Source organism: Tripterygium wilfordii, chromosome 3, assembly GCF_013401445.1.
Source record: "Tripterygium wilfordii isolate XIE 37 chromosome 3, ASM1340144v1, whole genome shotgun sequence".
Classification (NCBI taxonomy): domain Eukaryota; kingdom Viridiplantae; phylum Streptophyta; class Magnoliopsida; order Celastrales; family Celastraceae; genus Tripterygium; species Tripterygium wilfordii.
Genome location: NC_052234.1, coordinates 6,685,285 through 6,706,461, shown reverse-complemented (window position 1 = coordinate 6,706,461; position 21,177 = coordinate 6,685,285). Strand labels below are relative to the sequence as shown.

Genomic DNA, 21,177 nt, shown 5'->3' with positions numbered 1-21,177 from the left:
CTATATGGAAAATTGTACACTCACACAGACGTTATAGAATTGTTCATATTCTTAATTTATTAAAGATTATTGGTACATGTGCATTTAATATACGGGACTTTGATTTACTAAAGGGTGAGGTCTTTTTGTATAGGCCAACAAACACCAAGTGAGTTGGGTCACCGCATTAATGGTACGATGGAAAATAATATGTTAATAAAATTCACGTCCAATTATGGATTGATGATACCCTCTTGAGAATGCTTGTAGGATTTGAGATTGTGTCAAAACCCTGCAGGTGGATTTTCATTGATCCGACACATTCAAATAAGTTAAGCGGTAAGATCAAGGAAATATTTAAAGATGTCAATTAAATATTATATGTCAGTGACATATTTAATTGACAGGTATCTGTAACTAAATGTAAAGAATTTATGAATAAGTATAACGAAAGACTCAGATTTAATTTGAGATAAAACGGGGAGTGTAATTATAATATTTTAGTGGAATATATTATAATTTATGAATTATAATTATGTCTATGGGTTTGGGTTGATAATTAAATTCATAGGAAGCCTGTGTTTTATTTTTCCTACCCACTGTAACCCAGAAGCCCAATACTAGAAGATATAGGAAAACCAAAACGGACCGAAATTAGGAGAGGGAGAGGCTTAGGGGTCGGCCCACCTAGGGAGAAAACCCTAGGTTTGGCCGAACCCTATAAATACACACATAGTGTGTGTTTTGTTAACACAAGTTTTTGAGACACCAGTTGGTCTCTCTACTCTCTAATTGTTTCCACTAGTTTTGGTTTGTGTTCTTCAGGTTCTTGGAGAAAAGAGACCACCCTCTCAATCCAAGTTTGAGAATTGGTGCATACGGTGGAAGATCCGCAGGTTTGAGCTTAGTATCAAACTCGCTGACTCCATCATTCGTTCCTGATTATTAGAGATCAAATTAGAGAGATCTCAAGGTATATAATCTTCTTGCAATTAATTGATATATGGTTTGTGCTATGGTGATTAGTATTTGATAAGAAATTTTTGAAACTTGTCTAGCTATCGTTTATGTCTTTGAGGTCCTTATACGCTTCTGCGAGTTGCATGTTTCCAACACCAACACCTACTCCACGGAGGATAGAGATTAATCACTTTTTCACCAATCAGATTACAAGAACACGTGCCACTCACAAACCCAAAAGCCAAAACACACTCAATGTCTCACAAATACAGAGTATTCTCTCACCTCTGTTTACAAGCTCTCACAGACTCACTCGGTTTACTAGCTCTCACTTGCTCACACCATCGACAAAACCCTCTCATAGATATAGGAGATGAGACTCTTTGTACTTTAAATGAAAGACAATTAATTGTCACAAGTATGTGATATTTGACTTCAAGGCAAAGACAACTAATTGTTTTTGTTTTTTCCAAGCCACCAAATCAATAGTGTTGTGAGCCAATATTCAACACTGTGAATATTTATTATGTCAGAAAATATGAATATTCTAAAGTATTGTTAAATTATCATGTATGTAGGTTATACAACCGGAAAAAGATTGACTGGAATTATTCTATCAATTCCACCAAATCTGCACCATTGAATGATGGGATGTGGTGTTGTCAAATCCAATGTAATCATGCTTTGAATGGTGATGATTTAGTGGAATTGGCTGGACTAATTCCAACCCGCCCTATCCCTATACAACCATACCCTCTACAGTACTTTACAGGCTATCGGGCAGATCCTAAAGACATATAAATATGGTCAAAAGAAGGATCCTCAATCTCCGATTTAATATTAATTATTTCCCAAAACTAAGCATTTAAGTGGTGTTACGTAATATAATGACTTTTAATCTTCATTCCCTAAAATAATGTATATGGTGGTCAACAAAAGGGTCCCAACTAAAAGACTTGCATTTGTCAATGTGTCATGCCATGCCAACTTCAATTATTTAAAAAAAAGACTGCTACACATGATTGCGAATGTCATTTGAAGTCTATAATTAGCAAGACCACCAAATGTACACAGCACACAGCACACTTAAGTTGATAAATCATCATTGCACTCCCTTACCCTTTGTTTTCTGTCTATAATATTTGCATAAACACACACTTCTTGATATCATAATCATATATTGATTTCAATGGCGGCAACAACCCAATCCGCGGAGGCTCCACGGCGGTTGGCCAACTTCGCTCCTGCCATTTGGGGTCACGATGACTTTGCTTCTTTTGCTTCTGATCAAGACTCGGTGCGTGACACTTTAATCTTAATTTACTTCTATGTGTTTGATATATAGTGTATTTTTTTTGGCTAATTATAGACATTTATATATGGTTGAATTTGTAGGTGTATGGATCGTACACAAAGAGAGTGGACGAGCTGAAAGTACAAGTCAAAGATATGTTGTTGTCTACAAATGATCACATTGTGGAGAAAGTTGAGTTGATCGACTTGTTGGGTCGTCTTGGCATTTCGTACCACTTTGAAAGAGAGATTGAAGACCAGCTTATGCAAAATCTCGATATAATCAAAATTAAACTCGTCGATGCCAATGCCTACAGCATATACACTGTTGCACTTCTATTTCGTGTCTTTAGACAATATGGTTACAAAATATCTTGTGGTAAGCGATCAATAATATTTATATAAACCTAATTTTTTGATGAAACAAAATTAAAATTTTTATGTTTTTACTGACAAGATGCTTTGTGAATTATTGAAACTAGCCGTGTTTGAGAAGTTTAAGGGAGATGATGGAAAGTTGAAAATGAGTCTAGCTACTGATGTGAATGGGATGCTAAGCTTGTATGAAGCTTCTCACTTGAGCATGCACGGAGAGGATGTTTTGGATGAAGCACTTGGTTTTTCAAAAAATTCTCTTCATTCCATGGTGACACAATTGAACCCACACTTTGCAAACCGAGTTTCTCATGCACTGCAACAACCTTATCACAAGGGCATACCAAGAATCGAGTCAAGGCAATACATCAATTTCTACGAAGAAGACGAGTCTCGAAATGAAATTCTGCTCAAATTAGCGAAAATCGATTTTAATCGAGTACAATTGTTGCACCAACAAGAGCTAAGTCATGTCTCAAGGTGCAATTTCTTTTACTCTAATAAACATTTTTCAATTACTTTGATTGGCTTAGCACTAATCGTTGTCATTGTAGGTGGTATAAAGACTTGCAGATTGTGTCAAAATTTCCTTATGCAAGAGATAGAATTGCTGAAATCTACATGTGGACTGTTGGGTCTAACTTTGAACCTCATTATGGACGTGTCCGAATTTTTCTTACTAAAAGTGTGACAATGATCTCAATTTTAGACGACACATATGATGCATACGGTACAATTGAAGAACTCCGACTCTTGACCGATGCAGTTGAGAGGTTTGATATTAATTTCTACTTCTTGATCTTCTTTTTATGCACATGTGTATCTATAATTGTTTAAATATGTGAATTTAAATTGATTCCTAGGTGGGACATTGGTGCCATTGATCAACTACCCGATTACATGAAAGTTTTTTACAAGATGATTCTAAATCTCTACGATGAATTCGAGAACGAATTGAAAAATGAAGGAAGATCTTCTTGTGTCACTTATGCTAGAGATGCGGTACGATTTACGTCACTAATTAACCTCACTTATGCTTAATTATGGCTTTGTTAATTATGTTTATGTGTATAGTTAAGAGAAATGGTGAAAGCCTACCACATCGAAGCCGAGTGGTGCAACAAAGGTTACGTACCAACATTTGATGAGTACATGGAGAATGCATTGATCACAAGTTGTTATCATGCAATTCCAGCTGCATGTTTTCTAGGCATGGGAGAAATTGCAGGAAGAAAAGAATTTGAATGGCTCAAAAGCATCCCAAAAATTGTTAGGGCTTCCGAAATGATCGGTCGTCTTATGGACGACATAATGTCACACAAGGTATGAATAACGAGTTTGTATTGTATAAGTTGATTAATAATTGTTAATTGAAACTAAATTGAGTATGTGATTGTAGGAGGAGCAAGAGAGGGGGCATGTTGCCTCAAGTATTGAGTGCTTTATGAAGCAATATGGTGTGTCGAGTGAGGAAGAGGTGGTTCAAGATTTCCAAATTAGGATTGCAAATGCTTGGAAGGATATTAATGAAGAATGTGTGAGACCAACTGCTGTTTCTCTTCATCTTCTGATGCCAATTCTGAACCTAACACGCATCATTGATGTTGTCTACAAGAAGGAAGATGGATATTCAAATCCAGTGAATTTGAAGGAGCATGTCAAGTCTTTGTTCATTCAACAAATACCAATGCAAGATATAATTAATACATAGAGGATACCCACCCGTACGGTGTTGCTTTTGTATCAAAAGCTGATGGAGAACCTCGTCATAATATTATATTATACATCAAAATAATCATGAAGAATATTTTCACATCGATCTTAATAGTGTCCAAGTACCAAATACGTATTACTTCTGTTTTTGTGCATTATGAAGTTATCATTTCAAGCCTAAATAATGTAAAATATTCATTCATAAATAGCATTAACTTCGAACAATAAATTAGGGAATCTAATCTCGCCGTCATCGACAAACACTCTAATGTAACACACAATAACATCCCTGTCTTATTTTTCCTATACTTCCTTAATAAAAAAAAAGTGAGATTAGGCACTTAATTTTGTTTGTCTTTGTACATAACAAAAAGTGGAGCGGATGTATCTTTGATTTGATCATACATCACAATCTCTCTCAAAAAATCTTTCTCCAATCATTTCTCCATGGCAGTACGGGGGTGGAGTCGAGATCCGACGCTTCTCCTCCTCCCTAGATGTTTTCTCATCAAATCTGACGTTTTCCTCCATTGATTTGGTGATTTTGTCCATCTCTTATTCACATTTGACCTTTTCTAGGCGATGATGTGGGTTTTTTCTGACGGCACTGATCAAGAGGTTGTGAACAAAATATCCCAAGACTTCGGTGTATACTCTCCAATCTTGTTTGTTTTTTGGTAGCTTCCAAGATAGTTCACCATAGTGAAAAATTTGCGGCTTCAAGACCGTTGCCCGCTTTAAAGAAAGAGTTACATTTCTTGACTCTATAAGTTGTTTTGAGTATTTTCTTTATTCTTGATATAGGAGTTTTATTTTCTTGTAATGTTTCTAGACGAGGATCCTCCCATTGGTATCCTATAACTAATGTGGTTTGTTTTAATACAAGTTTTCTTATTATAAAATAAAATACCATGGCATCCTCCACCACGTGGCTAACTGCGCCCTCCTCCGCTCATTGACAGACTACGACCTCCTCTGTCCTTTGGCAGAATGTGGCCTCTCTGTTCCTTTAGCATACGACTGTGTTCTCCGGTCGTCTTATCTCAGCTCTAAGCATCGATCTTCATCGGTCACAAAACGTACGTTCTCTTGTAGCTCAACTGTCTAAAACGTGCAGAAATTTATATTAGGGATTTAGTTGCCAATTTGGGGCTTTCTACAATGACGACGACAATCTTATTGTACTGTGCATTCAAAATAAGGACTGAGTAGTACAGGATGAGCTATTGTAGGGGTTTTGGTTGTTGGACGTATTCATATATGCAATTTGAGATTGTAAATAGAGATTTGTTTTTGATTTGAAGTCATGTTTGTCGAATGGGATGTTCGTTTTCCTGATAATGCGTACAAGTTCATGGTACATATTGAAGGACCTAGGCTACACAAGAGAGAGGTGAATTGTATCCCCAAATTCCTATTAGGAATCCTCAAATACAAAATCAGCACACGAAAGCACAAAGATCAAATAAGCATGCACTATAAATCAGGTTTTGAACCGTGTGAATACTAAGTTAACAAAATTATTATATGCCAAAGTTGTCAATAATTGAACTAGTAGCCGAACCTTAATAGTATTTGAAACCAAAACAATCATCAAGTATCGCATTACAAATCAACTATGAAAGATAACTTGACAACTGTGATGTTCAAATATGTTATACTAGAAAATGATTAGATTTAGTTTGAAATCAAGAGCTTTGATAAATATCAGAATTATGACAAGTATTCAATCAAACATGCAAGGCAAGTAATAGAATGTAAAGAGCAGAAAGCAAAGCACACAATCGATTTTTATAGTAGTTCGGAGCACTCTCCTATATCTACTCCCTAAGCACCCCGCTTAAGCTTTTAATCCACTAAGGAAATACGATGGTCTTTCCGGAGTAAACCACCAAACTGTTTTTCAACAAGTCACCTCCTGACTTTTTACACACATGATTTTAAAGACAAATCACAAAACTTTCACAACTCACAAAGAGAATACCCACAAAAGGGTTTACAATAAAGACTCAAAGGTTCCACTCAATTGATTGGTAGATATAATAGGAGATGAAACTCTCTTGTGTTTCAAAGCTCACGGATAGAGTATAACTCAAGAGTGTAGGAGCTCTTTCTAATCAAGAACAGGTATTGAATAGACTCGAAAGCTTTTCGGGAGGAGAGAAGAATAGATGGAATGTTTGCTTGCAAAGTTTCATGAATTAGTTGAGAGGAAATCTGACCAGACTCTTCCACTACTGCTTGTTGAATTCATGGGCTGCTATATAGAATTAAGCAGGAACAAAGAAGGTAATTGAGTTTGAGACCCTTAATTTCGGAAATCATGCTTCTTTTTGATTCGGAAATGATCTCCATAATCTTCTCTATGTAGAATAGGAAACCAACCTTGATTTTGTTCTCCAGGAATATGGGAATGGAACCTCCAATTTGACTTTGTAGAAATGGCTAGCGCACTCTTCAAGTTTAGGAAACAATACTTTAATTTTGGCCTTCACTTGGCCTTCACCAAAATAGGAAACCAGGCTCTCCAATTTTGCTTCAAGTAAAAGACGAGGATTTTCTTTATTAAGATTGAATGAGACTCTTCAATCACCTTGATTTGATTTCAGCAATTACCTCTTCACATTTGACTATGTAATTTTGGCTCCATAGTCTCCATTGAATTAGCAATAATGCTTCATGAGATTAGATGTAATCTTTTCTTGTTTGGGAACATGTCTTGAATTATGGTCTTCAGAAGTTAGGAAAGCAAGTTCTTCAATTTGACTTTAGTTGCAATGGCTAGCTCCTCTTTAATGTTGAAATCAACTCCTTTGAATATATTTGGAAAGCTCCTTTGATTTTCTTTCCTTAATAGTCGATTCAATCATCCATGCACACAATTATTGCATACTCAGCCACTTCAATTGCCAATATGACATTTTACAAATTTACTTCAATTTGCTTCTAGTGGATTGACAAGGTGCTTAGGTATTTCTTAGCACGTCCTAGGTCTTCCAAGACCATTCTTGGATTGCCGGAAACATGAACATAAAACTGAACCTGAAACAATCTCAAAAATGCTTGTAAGCTCATTTGAGCTTCATGCTTGAAACATAGGTTAATATAGTTCAAATAATCTTCCATTGCACATAGAGTATTATAAGCATAAGCATTTAGCAAATGAATCATTGAATCAAGATGTAATCATAGTCGGAACATTAAACATGTATTTTGCAAAGCAACCATCAAAACATATCTTTTCACATTTTAAGACATATTCAAGTTAAGCATGCCCACACACATTTTGGCACACAATCATAAAAAACACAATGTTGACATAGACACTAAGTCTTGGTCCAACAATCTCCCCTTTTTGATGATGACAAAATGTGCAATGTAGTTTTCTAAAGATATAACAATGTTCAAAACTACAATTTTTCTCCCCTTTTTGTTATTATCAAAAAGGTCTGAGATTGAATGTAAGGACTTCCCCTTAATATATATAGTCTTTCCAATTCATGCTCAAATTGTTCATCATATAAATTAAGTGAGTTATAAGATATCAATTTAAATACACATATGCTCCCCCTCACTTTAAGCATGTATACTTCTCACCAAACATAGCAAATGCACTCCCCCTTAAACAAAGTTCTAGATACCAATACATATTTCAATTCAAATAGTAGTTTAAGGATACTGATGTGAAATATTTGCAAGCGCATAAATCGCACAAGTAATAAAGAGTGAATAAAGTATCGTTCCCACGAGGATGTATTGACAAATTTCAATTAAGTATCAACCTAAGCAATTTTCACACTAAAATGGGTAAGCGAATTGTTTGGGTTTGTTTTATCTAATACTAAACAAGTATTTAAAGAGATTAACAACTAATTAACAATTGAATCAATCAACCAAACAAACAAACACGAAAGTGAGTTTTCAAGAGAGTCAAACACTAGGGTTCCTAATTTCACCTCCTCTTATCCAATCGAACTCCATTAATCCATTAATCCCCAATTCTCAATCCAATTGTTGACAATCGATCTTCCCACCTATTCAATGTTCTATTTCTAGATACATCGAAAGTATTTTTAATACAAATCCCTGTTATTCCTAACAATCGGATTAAACAAGTTAGATTGGAGATTGGAAATAGCCACCTTCTTAAATAATCCAAGTATGACAGTGACTAGGAAAAGAAAATTGAAAGCTCTAAATTTCATGTTGGTGGACAAGACACTTTACAAGAAACGCCTAGATGGAGTATTGCTGAAATGTGTGAGTTTGTAAGAAGCCAAAACTATAATGGTTGAAGTGCACGAAGGAATATGTGGGGCTCATCAAGCTGATATAAAAATGAGATGGTTAATTATAAGGCATGGTTATTTTTGGCCAAAAATGGGAGAAATGTGTGCCCAATTTGCTAAAGGTTGCCAAGCTTGTCAGAAACATGGACTTGCCAAAGAGATTGTATCTATCATCAAACCACGACCATTTAGAGGTTGAGCCATAGATTTGATAGGAAAAATTCATCCCCCATCGTCCAAACAACATACTTTCATCATAGTGGCTATAGATTTTTTACCAAGTGGGTCGAAGCAATACCTTTGAACAAAATAACTCAAGAAAGTGTGATTGATTTCATAAAAAACCATATTATATACAGGTTTGGGATTCCTCAAACTATAATGGTCGATCATGGAACTTCACTCAATGGAGAAAGGGTAAAAAGTTTCTTGGACGAATTCGGCATCCAACTAGTCAATTCGACCCCTTATTATGCTCAGTCTAATGGACAGGCTGAATCGTCCAACAAAGCTCTAAAAAATATTATAAGAAAGAAGATTGAACAAAATACCAGACAATGACATGAAACTTTAATACAAGCGCTATGGGCGTACAGGACGAGTCCTCGTTCAGCTACTAATATTACGTCTTTTCAATTAGTATACGGGCAAGAAGTTCTACCTGTAGAAATAAATGTTCAATCAATATGAATAACTTTACAAGATCATTTGAGTGAAGAAGATTATATAGAGGCTATGATACAAAATTTGTTAGAATTGAACGAAATTAGGTTAGACTCGCTAAATAGGATTGAGAAACAAAAAGCAAAGGTAGCTAAGTGTTACAGTAAAAAACTAATGGCCAAGTCCTTTGAGCACATGGAATTATTATGGAAGGCCAGATTGCCTCTCGATATAAAAGACCCTAGGTATGGAAAGTGGTCACCCAATTGGGAAGGACAATACCAAGTGGAGTCCACGTTGCTTAATGGTGCGTACCATTTGAAGGATCAAGATGGAGAAATGCATATTCGTGCCACAAATGACAAATATTTGAAAAAGTATGTTCCATCAGTTTGGGAACATGAAAATCTATAAGGAAGAGGAAGACGGACAAGTCCATAATGAAAAATATATAAATAAAAATATGGGGAACACCAAACCAGGCAAACATATTAGCCTCCCCAAACAAAACCTTGAGTAGTGCCCTTACCGAAAAAAGATGGTATTTGAATGCATGGCGTGGTAGCTATTAGAAGTTGGAACGTCAAAAGATGGTACCATTATGATCATGAACCAAATACAAATGAATGGTGTTGGAAAATGGTTCTAAGAGAAAATAGCATGGGAAAAGTCATAGTCATAAATGTAACCCAAAGAAGAAGAAATCATGCCATTAAACGAAAAGATGAAAATGCCCATCTTACAATACTTCAAAAAAAAGAGTAAGAATATAAAAATTTAATGGCCTAAAAATTGCTGGAGGTTTAACATATCAGCACAAAGTTTTTGCCAATTACGGAAGATCATGTCATAGTCAATCATGGGCTCGGTCGAAGTGTTGGTCTCATTCAGAGCTCTAAATTCCTTGATCAGTCCGAAGCTGCCTCTAGCTTTGCGGCCAAAATCTGTTGCAAATCTTCTTTCTCTTACTGAATTCTCTCAACATCATGTCGAACATTATTTTGTTGAACCTTTAAAAGCTCTAAAATAGAGTCTTTTATAGCAAGAGCGTCCAACAATTTCAGGATAGTTTCCTGCTTGGCTTTGACTGCGTTGGACGAGTGTAACCTCTAGGTAGTAAGTGACTCAACCAAAGTTGCAGTAGACTGGGATTGACGATGTCTTTCAACAAGAGTACGAATTTCCTGCATGCCATTAGATATTAAAAGTCATGCACTCAGAGGAAGAGCATTAAGAACCGCAACAGAAGGCATGGAGGACTCTATCAAGCCAAGCCGTATGAAGTTCTCAGGTAAAGCAATCTAACCAAGACTTAGTTCAAGAAATGCAGCAAACATGGCCACGACATTACGAGCCTCGTCTAGATTAACGGCTTCATTGGAAGTCAAATGAGTGTTGGGGGGTGTGAGTTGCAATTGATTCCAGGTTGAGATCCAGTCCGAAACGCGATGCCTTAGAGATGTTTCGTCCTGCTAAAAGAAAAAGGTCAGATCTATTTATTGAAATAAAATTCATACACACATAATCTCCCCTGAGAACCAAAAGAAGTAGTAGTGGGATGAGTTCGCAATCTCTACGAAGTACGAAAGAAGGCTATTAGCTTTTAAATGTTAAATGGAAATAATGCGAAATTAGAAGAAATACCTTGCGTCGGGCAATGCTGACCGAATCATCTATAGGTAGTTTTCCGTGCCTTATAGGCCTAATTAAATTGGCCAATGGATGAGTAGGGGATAAAACCCTAGAGAGACCCAACTCAGAAGCCAAGCAAGGATGGCCAATAATAGAAGAAAACAAATATTGACTAACTTCATGCCAAAAAGTATTAAAAATAAAATGACGAGATGAAGAGCCAAGTATGGGAGGCAAGGCAGGGAAAGAAGAAATGAGAATATCAAACTCAGAAGAAATAATAGTAAAATCATTTAAGGCCAGGCAAGGTAATCATTCAGAGGAACTCAAGTTACGACCATAGAACAATGGAACGGGCCATGCCTGAGCCAAGTATGGGAGGCAAGTGATGTGCATATATTTGTACACATTTTGAAGAGTAATTTTTTATTTGTTCTCGGTAAATTTAGTGAAATGGGGTTGGTAGTACAATGAAGGTTCTGTGTTTTTATTGTAGGTGAGCTGCACAACAATTTGGAGAGATCTGGATGTAGTCGCGTGCTAGGAAAGGTGCAAAGTGGAGTTGCTATTGTGTAAGGCCGCTCGAGCGCTCCTAAAGGATCAAGCGGAAGAGAGTTAAGTTGTTGGACCAGAGGCTAGTATATTTCCAGATCGAGCGACTGTAACCGCTCAAGCGGTACTTGACGAGCAGTCTTCTGAGTTTGACTAGAATTAGGTTTCTTTTGACTCCTAGGTTTAGTATAAAAGGGAGGCTATGCCTTTAGGGTAGGGAGAAGAAAAGAAAATAACAAGTTTCCCTTGGTTTCCAAGAAACGAAGCAACTCTTTGCCAAGGCTTTGTAAGACTCAAGATTGGAGCGTGCTGTCAACCATAGTTTCATCAATTCAAGGGGTTTTCATTCATCTCTATTTATGTTATCTTTTCCTAGAATTGATTGGATTACTTAGAGAATGAATTGTAACTAAAACTATTTTGCTAGGGCTATGATGTAGCCTAGCTTTTCTCGATTGAAGTCGACGTTTCAATAAATTCCTAAAAATTATTCATTGTTATGTGTTCATGACTGTTCTTAATGCTATTAAACATCTGGCCAATGTTTGATTGATTGATTTATCATTGTTTTGTCTGGAAGGAAGAATATGGTAGTGATCGTGTCATGAATACCATAAACTGAATGGATGCCAGACATAGATCCATAGTTTATGCAGTGTTTTAATGGTTCTCCTATGATCTTAATGTGCTTCTGATTTCCTAACTCATGCTTGAAAGAGACGGGTGTTGATTAGAAGTAGTTTGATACAGCCTGAAAGGGTGTATGAAGTAAGTTAGGGAAACCCATTGATAACAAGAATAATTGTCCAAGGTTTATTCAAATTGAGATTCAATTGAGATAGCTACGGCGAAATCATATGCTCTAGTGCCTTTTAAATCTTGACTTTTATCCCACTTACTAGTTTGCTATTAATTAGTGTTTGCTCTTTTATTCTTTTGATATTCAAACTCAATTTGGTATCCAGGTACTGTTTGTGATTAAATTGATAGCCTTAGTTGATTGAATGAGATAGTTCTTGAGGGTTCGATATCCGATCTTTGATCACTGTATTACTTGTTTGCGATTTCGTGCGCTTGCAAATAATTTTTCCAACAAGTTTTTGGCGCCGTTGCCGGGGACTATCTTAGGATATTTTACTATTGGTATTGGCTTAATTCAAGACTTACTCTGGATTTTAACTTTTAATCTTAATTTTCGTATTCTTTTCAGGTGCTCTTGATTGTGCATGAACTCTGAGAGGAGACATTCGCGAAGCTTGGAGCGAGTCCTCTTTGATCCTGAGATCGAATGGACCTTTCATAGACTTAAACGTGAAAATAAGAAGCAAGTTGAGACCACCAAAACAATCACTATGGCTGAAGAGAATTTGTCGTTGAGGACTTTAAGGGAATATACTACACCAACAGCTACTCAATCAGCAAGTCAGAGGCCGACACTTAACATTCAAACCTTTGAAATTCGGCGGAATACCATTCAACTATTGTAGTAGGCTTCCACCTTTTACATCCACTTGGCGACTTTCTTGGAGATATGTGACACGTTCAAAATACAAAGAGTTTCTGATAACGCTATCAGATTACGACTATTTCCATTCTCCTTGAAGGATAAAGCTAAGACATGGCTGTATTCAGAGCCTACAAATTCAATTCGGACATGGGATGATCTCAAAACAAGATTCTTGGCAAAATATTTTCCACCTGCGAAGACCGCAAGGGTTCGCCAAGAAATTTTGACATTTAATCAATATGACAAGGAGCCACTTTATGAGGCATGGGAGAGGTTCAAGGAGCTACTGAGGAAGTGCCTACACCATGAGATTCCAGAGTGGATCCAGATGTAGACCGTTTATAATGGGCTAAGTGCTAACAGCCGTACTTTGGTTGATGCTGCATCTGGTGGAGCACTCATGGGAAAGAACCATCGAGAAGCATGGGATTTGCTGGAGACAATGGCCACAAACAACTACCAATGGCCGAGCAAGAGGATCAATCCTAAACCAGCCCCTGTGTTTGAGCTTGATGCAATGGCTATGCTAACCGCACAAATCTCTTCCCTTACTAAAAAAGTTGATTCTTTGAGCGTTAATTCCACTAATTCTCCAACTAATACTTGTGATTTTTGTGCAGGTCCTCACTCCATATCTGAGTGTACGATCACTATGGAGCAAGCTAGTCAAATTGGAAATTTCAACAGACAGCGCAATGACCCATACTCTAACACTTACAATCCAGGCTGGAGGAATCATCCGAATTTTTCATGGTCGAATAACCAGAATGTTCAGAGACCACCACCTGGTTATGCTCCTCAAGAAAATAAGGTAAATTTGGCTTTAACTCAATTGACTACAGTCTCTACACAATTCATGGCGGAAACAAAGACCAACTTTCAGAATCAACAAGCATCCATTCGAAACTTGGAGATTCAAGTCGCACAAATAGCTGAGGCATTTAGTGGCAGGGATAGAGGATCCTTGCCAAGTCAGACAGAAATAAATCCTAAAAATCAAGAACAGGCGAAAGCCATCAGTTTGAGGCGAGGAAAGCAAGTTAAAACTGCCGTTGATCTCGATGCAGAGAAGGATGACCAGCGGGTAGAATCTGACATAGGAAATAATACTCCAGCACCTACTGAAGAATCAGTTGATACTACAGTTCGGAAGGCTACTGTGCCAATTCCTACTTATGTACCACCCATTCCATTTCCACAAAGGCTGCAGAAGAAGAATGATGATGAGAAATTCTCTAAGTTTCTCTCTATGTTCAGAAAATTGGAAATAAATATTCCCTTTGCTAACACTCTTGAACAGATGCCGAAATATGCCAAATTCATGAAAGACATACTTTCCAAGAAGAGGAAGTTCGGCCATCATGAGAAGATTCAACTCAATGAAGAATGTAGTGCTATTTTGCAACGAAAACTTCCACCAAAATTGAGTGACAGAGGGAGTTTCAAAATTCCATATGTGATCGGCACCCAATTATTTCAGCGAGCCTTATGTGATTTGGGGGCTAGCATCAATCTCTTACCATTATCTGTTGCAAAAATTTTGGGCATTGGAGATATTAAGGCAACTACAGTTTCTTTGCAGATGGCTGATCGCTCTATCACCTATCCAGAAGGCATTATTGAAGATGTATTAGTGAGAGTTGGAAAGCTAATTTTTCCAGCTGATTTTCTGGTCTTAGACATGGAGGGAGATTCGGATACGCAGCTGATTTTGGGTCGTCCTTTCTTACTCACGGCTCGCACACTTATTGACGTGGAGCAATGAGGATGGGAGAGGAAACAACCACTTTTCAAGTATTTAATGAAGTAAAAAAGTCACCGCAAGATACAGAAAATTGCTTCAGCATAGATATTATTGATAGCTCGGTCGTGGAAGATCTTGAAGAACACTTGACAGCTGATATCTTGGAGACAACCCTGAGAAGAAGTGTTACAACAGCTGATGGCAACCCTTCACTTGTGGAATGTGTTCATTATCTTGATTCGAACAAGCCAACTCAGCCATGGAGGAGAGAAAAATTCAAAGAACTTGGTCTGGCACCTTCAAAGCCTTTACCGAGTGTAATTTCAGCACCTACTTTGACACTCAAACCGCTGCCAACTCACTTAAAATATGTTTATCTTGGTGAGAATGATACACTTCCAGTTATTGTTGCTGAAAATTTGAGTTCACTTGAAGAGGAGAAGCTTGTGCGTGTTTTAAAGGAGTATAAGACTGCTATTGGGTGGACCATTGCAGATATTAGAGGGATTAGCCCTTCCATGTGTATGCACCGCATTTTAATGGAGGATGATTATAAGCCTTCGGTCGAGCATCAACGAAGGTTAAATCCACACATGAAGGAGGTTGTTCGGGCTGAAGTGTTAAAGCTCTTAGATGCGGGAATTATCTATCCGATTTCAGATAGTAGTTGGGTGAGTCCTACCCAAGTTGTACCGAAGAAAGGAGGCATGACGGTGGTCAAAAACGAAGCAAATGAGTTGATACCTACACGTATTGTCACAGGTTGGAGGGTATGTATTGACTATAGGAAGCTCAACAACGGTACACGCAAGGATCACTTTCCCTTGCCTTTTATTGATTAGATGCTTGAAAGATTGGCCGGATATGCTTATTATTGCATTTTGGATGGATACTCCGGGTACAATCAGATCCCTATAGCTCCCGAAGATCAAGAAAAGACTACGTTTACATGCCCTTTTGGTACTTTTGCATATAGGCGGATGCCCTTTGGTTTATGCAATGCACCCGCTACTTTTCAGCGCTACATGATGAGCATATTTTCAGATATGGTGGAGCTTTTTATTGAGGTTTTCATGGACGATTTTTCAGTCTTTGGCTCATCTTATGATGCGTGTCTACATAATTTATCACTGGTGCTTCAACGGTGTGTGGAAACTAACTTGGTTTTAAACTTGGAGAAGTGCCATTTTATGGTACAAGAAGGCATCGTGCTTGGGCACAAAATTTCAGCGAAGGGCATTGAAGTTGATAAGGCAAAAATAGAGATTATCTTGAAATTGCCTCCTCCGACAAGTGTTAAAGCTGTCCAAAGTTTTCTAGGACATGCGGGGTTTTACAGGAGATTTATTAGGGATTTTTCAGAAATTACAAAACCCCTATGGTCTCTCCTTCTCAAGGATGCCAATTTTGATTTCAATGAAAAATGTTTGAAGGCATTTGAGTTGCTCAAAGAGAAGCTCACTACGGCACCTGTCATTATTGCACCCGATTGGAGTCTACCATTCGAAATTATGTGCGATGCGAGTGACTATGCCGTTGGGGCTGTTTTGGGGCAGCGAAAAGAGAAGGTAATGCGAGTAATTTATTATGCTAGTCGGACGCTCAACGTTGCTCAGTTGAATTATGCTACTACGGAGAAAGAGCTGTTGGCTGTAGTCTTTGCTTTAGACAAATTTCGTTCCTATTTGATTGGCTCAAAGGTGACTGTTTATTCTGATCATTCAGCTTTGAAATATTTATTGTCCAAGAAAGAAGCTAAACGGAGGCTTTTAAGATGGATTCTTCTTCTACAAGAGTTCGATATTGAGATAAAAGATAAGAAGGGATCCGAAAATGTTGTAGCTGATCATTTATCACGACTAGTGTATGAAGATGGCGGAGATGTGGTCCCCATTATTGAGTATTTCCTGGATGAACAGCTGTACACAGTTGAATTGAAAGGCCCTTGGTTTGTTGATTTTGCAAATTATGTGTCCAGCCGAGTAGTACCTACAGGCTTGTCTACGCACCAAAGAAATAAATTTTTTTCTAATGTCAAGCATTATTATTTGGATGATCCTTACCTATGGAAACATTGCTCGGATCAGATCATTCGACGGTGTGTACCTGAGTCAGAGATGGAGGATATATTGCGGCATTGTCATGCCATGATGTGCGGAGGTCACTACGGTTCAGCAAAAACTGCAGTGAAAGTGCTACAATCTGGCTTCTGGTGGCCTACTCTGTTTAAGGATGCTCATAGTTTTGTCACTGCTTGTGACTGTTGTCAAAGAACGGGGACTATCTCGAGTCGTACTCAAATGCCTCTTACTAGTATTCTGGAAGTAGAACTATTTGATGTGTGGGGGATTGATTTTATGGGCCCTTTTCCTTCTTCTTTTGGCAATGAATATATTCTAGTGGCGGTGGACTACGTGTCCAAATGGGTAGAGGCAGCCGCACTTCCCACCAATGATTCAAAAGTGGTGGTCAAATTTATACGAAAAAATATTTTCTCTCGTTTTGGAGCTCCAAGGTTCTTTATTAGTGATGGTGGCGCGCACTTTTGTAATCGACTCTTCAAGTCAGTTTTGGCGAAGTATGGAGTTTCCCACAAAGTGGCTACGCCCTACCATCCGCAAACGAGTGGACAAGTGGAGGTGACGAATCGGGAAATTAAGAAAATTCTAGAAAAAGTTGTCAATGCATCCAGAAAAGATTGGAGTTTACATCTAGATGATGCTCTTTGGGCATATAGGACTGCTTATAAAACTCCTCTTGGAATGTCGCCTTATAGGCTTGTTTTCGGAAAAGTTTGTCACCTACCGGTTGAGCTAGAACATAAGGCTTTTTGGGCTGTTAAAGCACTTAATTTTGACCTGAATAGGGCTGGTGAGAAGAGGTTTTTGCAGCTGAACGAACTGGAGGAAATCCGGAATGAAGCATATGAAAGTTCGAGAATTTTCGAGGATCGTACGAAGAGGTGGCACGACAAGCGTATCATCAAGAAACACTTCTTTGTTGGGCAAAGAGTATTGTTATTCAACTCTCGAGTTCGTTTCTTTCCGGGAAAGTTGAAATCTAGATGGTCAAGACCATTTACGGTGGTACAAGTGTTCCCACATGGAGCTGTTGAGATTAGGCAAGATTCGGGCAGCGCTAGTTTTAAAGTCAATGGGCATCGCTTGAAACCATATTTTGAGGCGGATTTTGATCACCAACGAGCTTCTTGGAGGCTCGACGATTCGAAGTGATTTATGGATTGGAGTGCCACGTCTGACTGAAGACGTTAAATTTAGCACTGTTTGGGAGGTAACCCAAGGGAAGGCTTGGTTCATTTTTCTTGACTACATGTCACGGCTTAAATCGATCAGCTAAGTCTCCGACCGTCTTATTTTTAGTTGTTTGTGTTCATTAATTTTCCATGATTCGTGTTGTGTGCGTCTATGTTCTTTTCTTTTCAATTGTTAAAAAAAATAAATAAATAAACTGGTTAATTTGTCCGCTCGAGTGGTACGTAGCGATCGAGCGGCGAATTATCAGCCTTCTGGAACAGCAGCTTCGGTTTTTGCTGCTCGAGCGCCCCTGGCCGATTGAGCGGCTACTCCGGGTAAGTGGGTGAAATTACTCTATCATATGGGCCTCTCATCGGCCTTGTCTTCTAAGTTCCCACACTAGGCCAATTTCCTTCATTCGTACACACACCACGGGCCGCCCTCCTCCTTGCCACCGTTGTCCTGCACAGCCACTGTTCCCACGGACCAGGTATCGTGTCTTCTTGCCATTGCTTTCTCATGCTCCAACCTCTCTGGTATGGCACTGTTCTGTGTATCAATTGGGTATTAGATTTAACTTATGGCATATGAATTCGTAGGATTTGAGTACTGATTGTGCAAATGTGTTGCTGTTTCTATACTAATTTCGCACATCTTTCTCTTCTCTTGTTTTCGCTGAGTGGTGATGCTTCATATGGGTTCTAATTTGTGTGCTCTCTCTTGCGAATTTCAATTGAGCACAATGTGTTTGATAGAATGCCACACCGAACTAGTCTTCATCTTTTGGGATGTTCTCACAATTTATGCACTCATTCTCTAATTAGGAGATTCATTCCTACTAAGTTCTCTATCGTGTGAAATGTGCTACCTATGCCTTTGTTTTGGCTACCCAGAGGCCTATCTTGGTCTTGAAATATTTTGTATATTGCATGGCTGAGTGTGCGGTATGGTGTCCCTATATGCTGGTGTGCCGTTCAATGGGAAACATTGTTGATTGTAAATCTATTTTCTTGCCGGTGTTTTATATCAACTGTTTCCATACCAACTTGTTTGTTCTTTTCGTAGGGAATATGGGAAAGCGCAAGGCTGTTGCTGCACCTACCACTTCATCCAAGACGGGTGCCGATATGTACACTGATGCTCCTCTCGAAAAGGAAACACGTATTGCTGAGCATGTGCGTCATCACCAGGAGGCACTTACGGTTTTTTTGGGGCGTCCGCCACACAATGTTCCACCTCCCTCGTGATTACTCTCAGGTTGTGTTGTTCCCATTTGTGTGCTTTTCTTTGTTTTATCTTTTACGCATTGGGGACACTGCGTTGTTCAAGTGTGGGGGGGTATTTTCTTATAGTAGTATGCGGTAGCGGTAGTGTGTTATTATTAAAAAAATAAAAAATAAAAAATGCAGCTATCAACCTTAAGTTTACTGTTATCAACTTCAAACTGGTCATTATCAACTTTATCATCAACGATGATATCAACACTGTAACCCTTCTCAATTGCTACATAAGGATTATCAAGATGACAATCATCATCATCAACAATCTCATCGACATGGGGGGCAACATAAAATCTATTTGCATCATCATCATCATCGATTGTTTCAGTTGGCAACTGATCCACCTTCTCAATAATATCGCTAATAATTTTATCGAAAACTTCATTGGATCCAGTTGTCAAGTGATCTTCCCCCTCGATAGATGTTATATCACCCTTCTCCAGGTGCCCAATTTCCACATGCTCAGCTCCAACTCCATCTTTATCATCATTTAAAGAAGGCTTCTTCTTCATTGAAGCCTTCTTTCTCCTAGAAATCAGCTATTCCAAACCCACTTTTTTCTTCTTCTCCAACTCTTGTAACTCTGATATTTCTTTGGCTGCCTTCGGCATTAAACGTGAGCTCCTTCTTAGAGTATTTTTCTTTACATGCTTCCCCTTTCTTATCGCTCTCATCTTCACAATCTTCCTCTTAATCCCCACCTTTTCTTCATTTTCCTCAACTTGATCATGTACAATTTTCTTTTCTTCTTCTTTTTTGCTCAACTTCTGAGCAGATTTTAGGCCCACAATCTCGTGCTCAATAGAACTGAGTCTCACCGAGATATCATTTATCTTCCCATCCAGTTTATTTTCTAATGCAGCAAGAGTATCCTTGACCAATCACCTGATCAACGAACTCACAAGCAATCCCATCTCAAATGTATCATCTGACTTTTTAACTGAACTGACATTAGAGTCAGCTCCAGGGTTCTAAATGGGTTGCTTGACTTTCTTTGCCTTCTTTAACAAGACACTTACATTCCCTTCACAATTAAATGTGTAGTCTTGGTCACTTTCTGAGTGTGTGTTGACCATTTCAAAGACTGTAACCTGAAGATGAAAAAATAATATAAATTAAAACATCTAAATTATATTATCAACGTAAATATATACAATACCAACGTAAATATAACAATACCAACATAAAATTCTCAATAACAAATAAAACATCTAAATTGTAAATCATCAAACTAAACATTTTCATTATAAACCAGAAAAATATAATTTCCTCATCCACCTCCAATATATCGTCGACAGTCTTCGACTTTGGTGCCTTAGTTGATGACCATTTCAACATTCTAGGCAACAAATTCAAATTAACACAGTCTATAAAACTTGCTGCAATACTGGGAATAACCTCATATACCCATAGTTGGAAAGCCCAGTAGATTCTACCATTCATAATCATTCTGCTTGGCCTTAAATTTGTCGGACCTTCCAACAAGACAATTAGTCAGGGATTGTATTATCTTCTTGTAGGACAAAGTCCCCCATGGGTACTTGTTGAACATATCAACATAATCAACCAGATTCATGAAATCAACATCAATCAACAGCTTCACGTCTCTACCTAAGAGTACATACTCAACAAAATATACAATTGTCAACTTAAAGACATCTTCTGGATCTTGGCACTGCATAAAAGTCCTTCGTAACTCTTGGCATGAAATATTATAGCTTCCATTGAAATACTTATTCTGCAAGCCCACTCTAGGTTCACCAGACTTCTCCATCTCTTTCAAATATAATGAGATGTCTGGTAGGGAGTGACACCTCAGTCCAGTTATGAGGTTAAATTCCCTTATTGAAAAACTAGATTCTTTTCCACCAATCAAAAACACCAACTTCCCTTTCTTTTCATCCTCTTTTGATTGTACTTGCCAAAGGAGGAGTTG

The 21,177-nt window shown here is 38.0% G+C and overlaps 2 protein-coding genes across 2 annotated transcripts; both read left to right on the top strand.

Moving 5' to 3' along the window:
• Positions 1 to 2,024: 2,024 nt before the first annotated feature.
• Positions 2,025 to 4,428, top strand: LOC119990402 (probable terpene synthase 6). Its single transcript, XM_038836296.1, has 7 exons — positions 2,025 to 2,236; positions 2,335 to 2,611; positions 2,715 to 3,087; positions 3,162 to 3,380; positions 3,471 to 3,609; positions 3,682 to 3,930; positions 4,007 to 4,428. The coding sequence occupies exons 1-7, from the start codon at positions 2,129 to 2,131 to the stop codon at positions 4,316 to 4,318; spliced, it is 1,677 nt and encodes a 558-aa protein (XP_038692224.1). The 5' UTR covers positions 2,025 to 2,128; the 3' UTR covers positions 4,319 to 4,428.
• Positions 4,429 to 12,808: 8,380 nt separating this feature from the next.
• Positions 12,809 to 14,728, top strand: LOC119995560. Its single transcript, XM_038842075.1, has 3 exons — positions 12,809 to 12,939; positions 13,033 to 13,281; positions 13,327 to 14,728. The coding sequence occupies exons 1-3, from the start codon at positions 12,809 to 12,811 to the stop codon at positions 14,726 to 14,728; spliced, it is 1,782 nt and encodes a 593-aa protein (XP_038698003.1).
• The last annotated feature ends 6,449 nt before the right edge of the window (positions 14,729 to 21,177 follow it).

Bases quoted from the DNA above. Each gene is read 5' to 3' on its own strand.
- LOC119995560 (XM_038842075.1), top strand. From the start codon at position 12,809: ATGGCTGAAGAGAATTTGTCGTTGAGGACTTTAAGGGAATATACTACA. The intron at 12,940-13,032 runs GTAGTAGGCTTC...TAACGCTATCAG, and splicing joins CGGAATACCATTCAACTATT to ATTACGACTATTTCCATTCT. The intron at 13,282-13,326 runs GTGGATCCAGAT...AAGTGCTAACAG, and splicing joins CTACACCATGAGATTCCAGA to CCGTACTTTGGTTGATGCTG.
- LOC119990402 (XM_038836296.1), top strand. From the start codon at position 2,129: ATGGCGGCAACAACCCAATCCGCGGAGGCTCCACGGCGGTTGGCCAAC. The intron at 2,612-2,714 runs GTAAGCGATCAA...TATTGAAACTAG, and splicing joins TGGTTACAAAATATCTTGTG to CCGTGTTTGAGAAGTTTAAG. The intron at 3,381-3,470 runs GTTTGATATTAA...ATTGATTCCTAG, and splicing joins TTGACCGATGCAGTTGAGAG to GTGGGACATTGGTGCCATTG.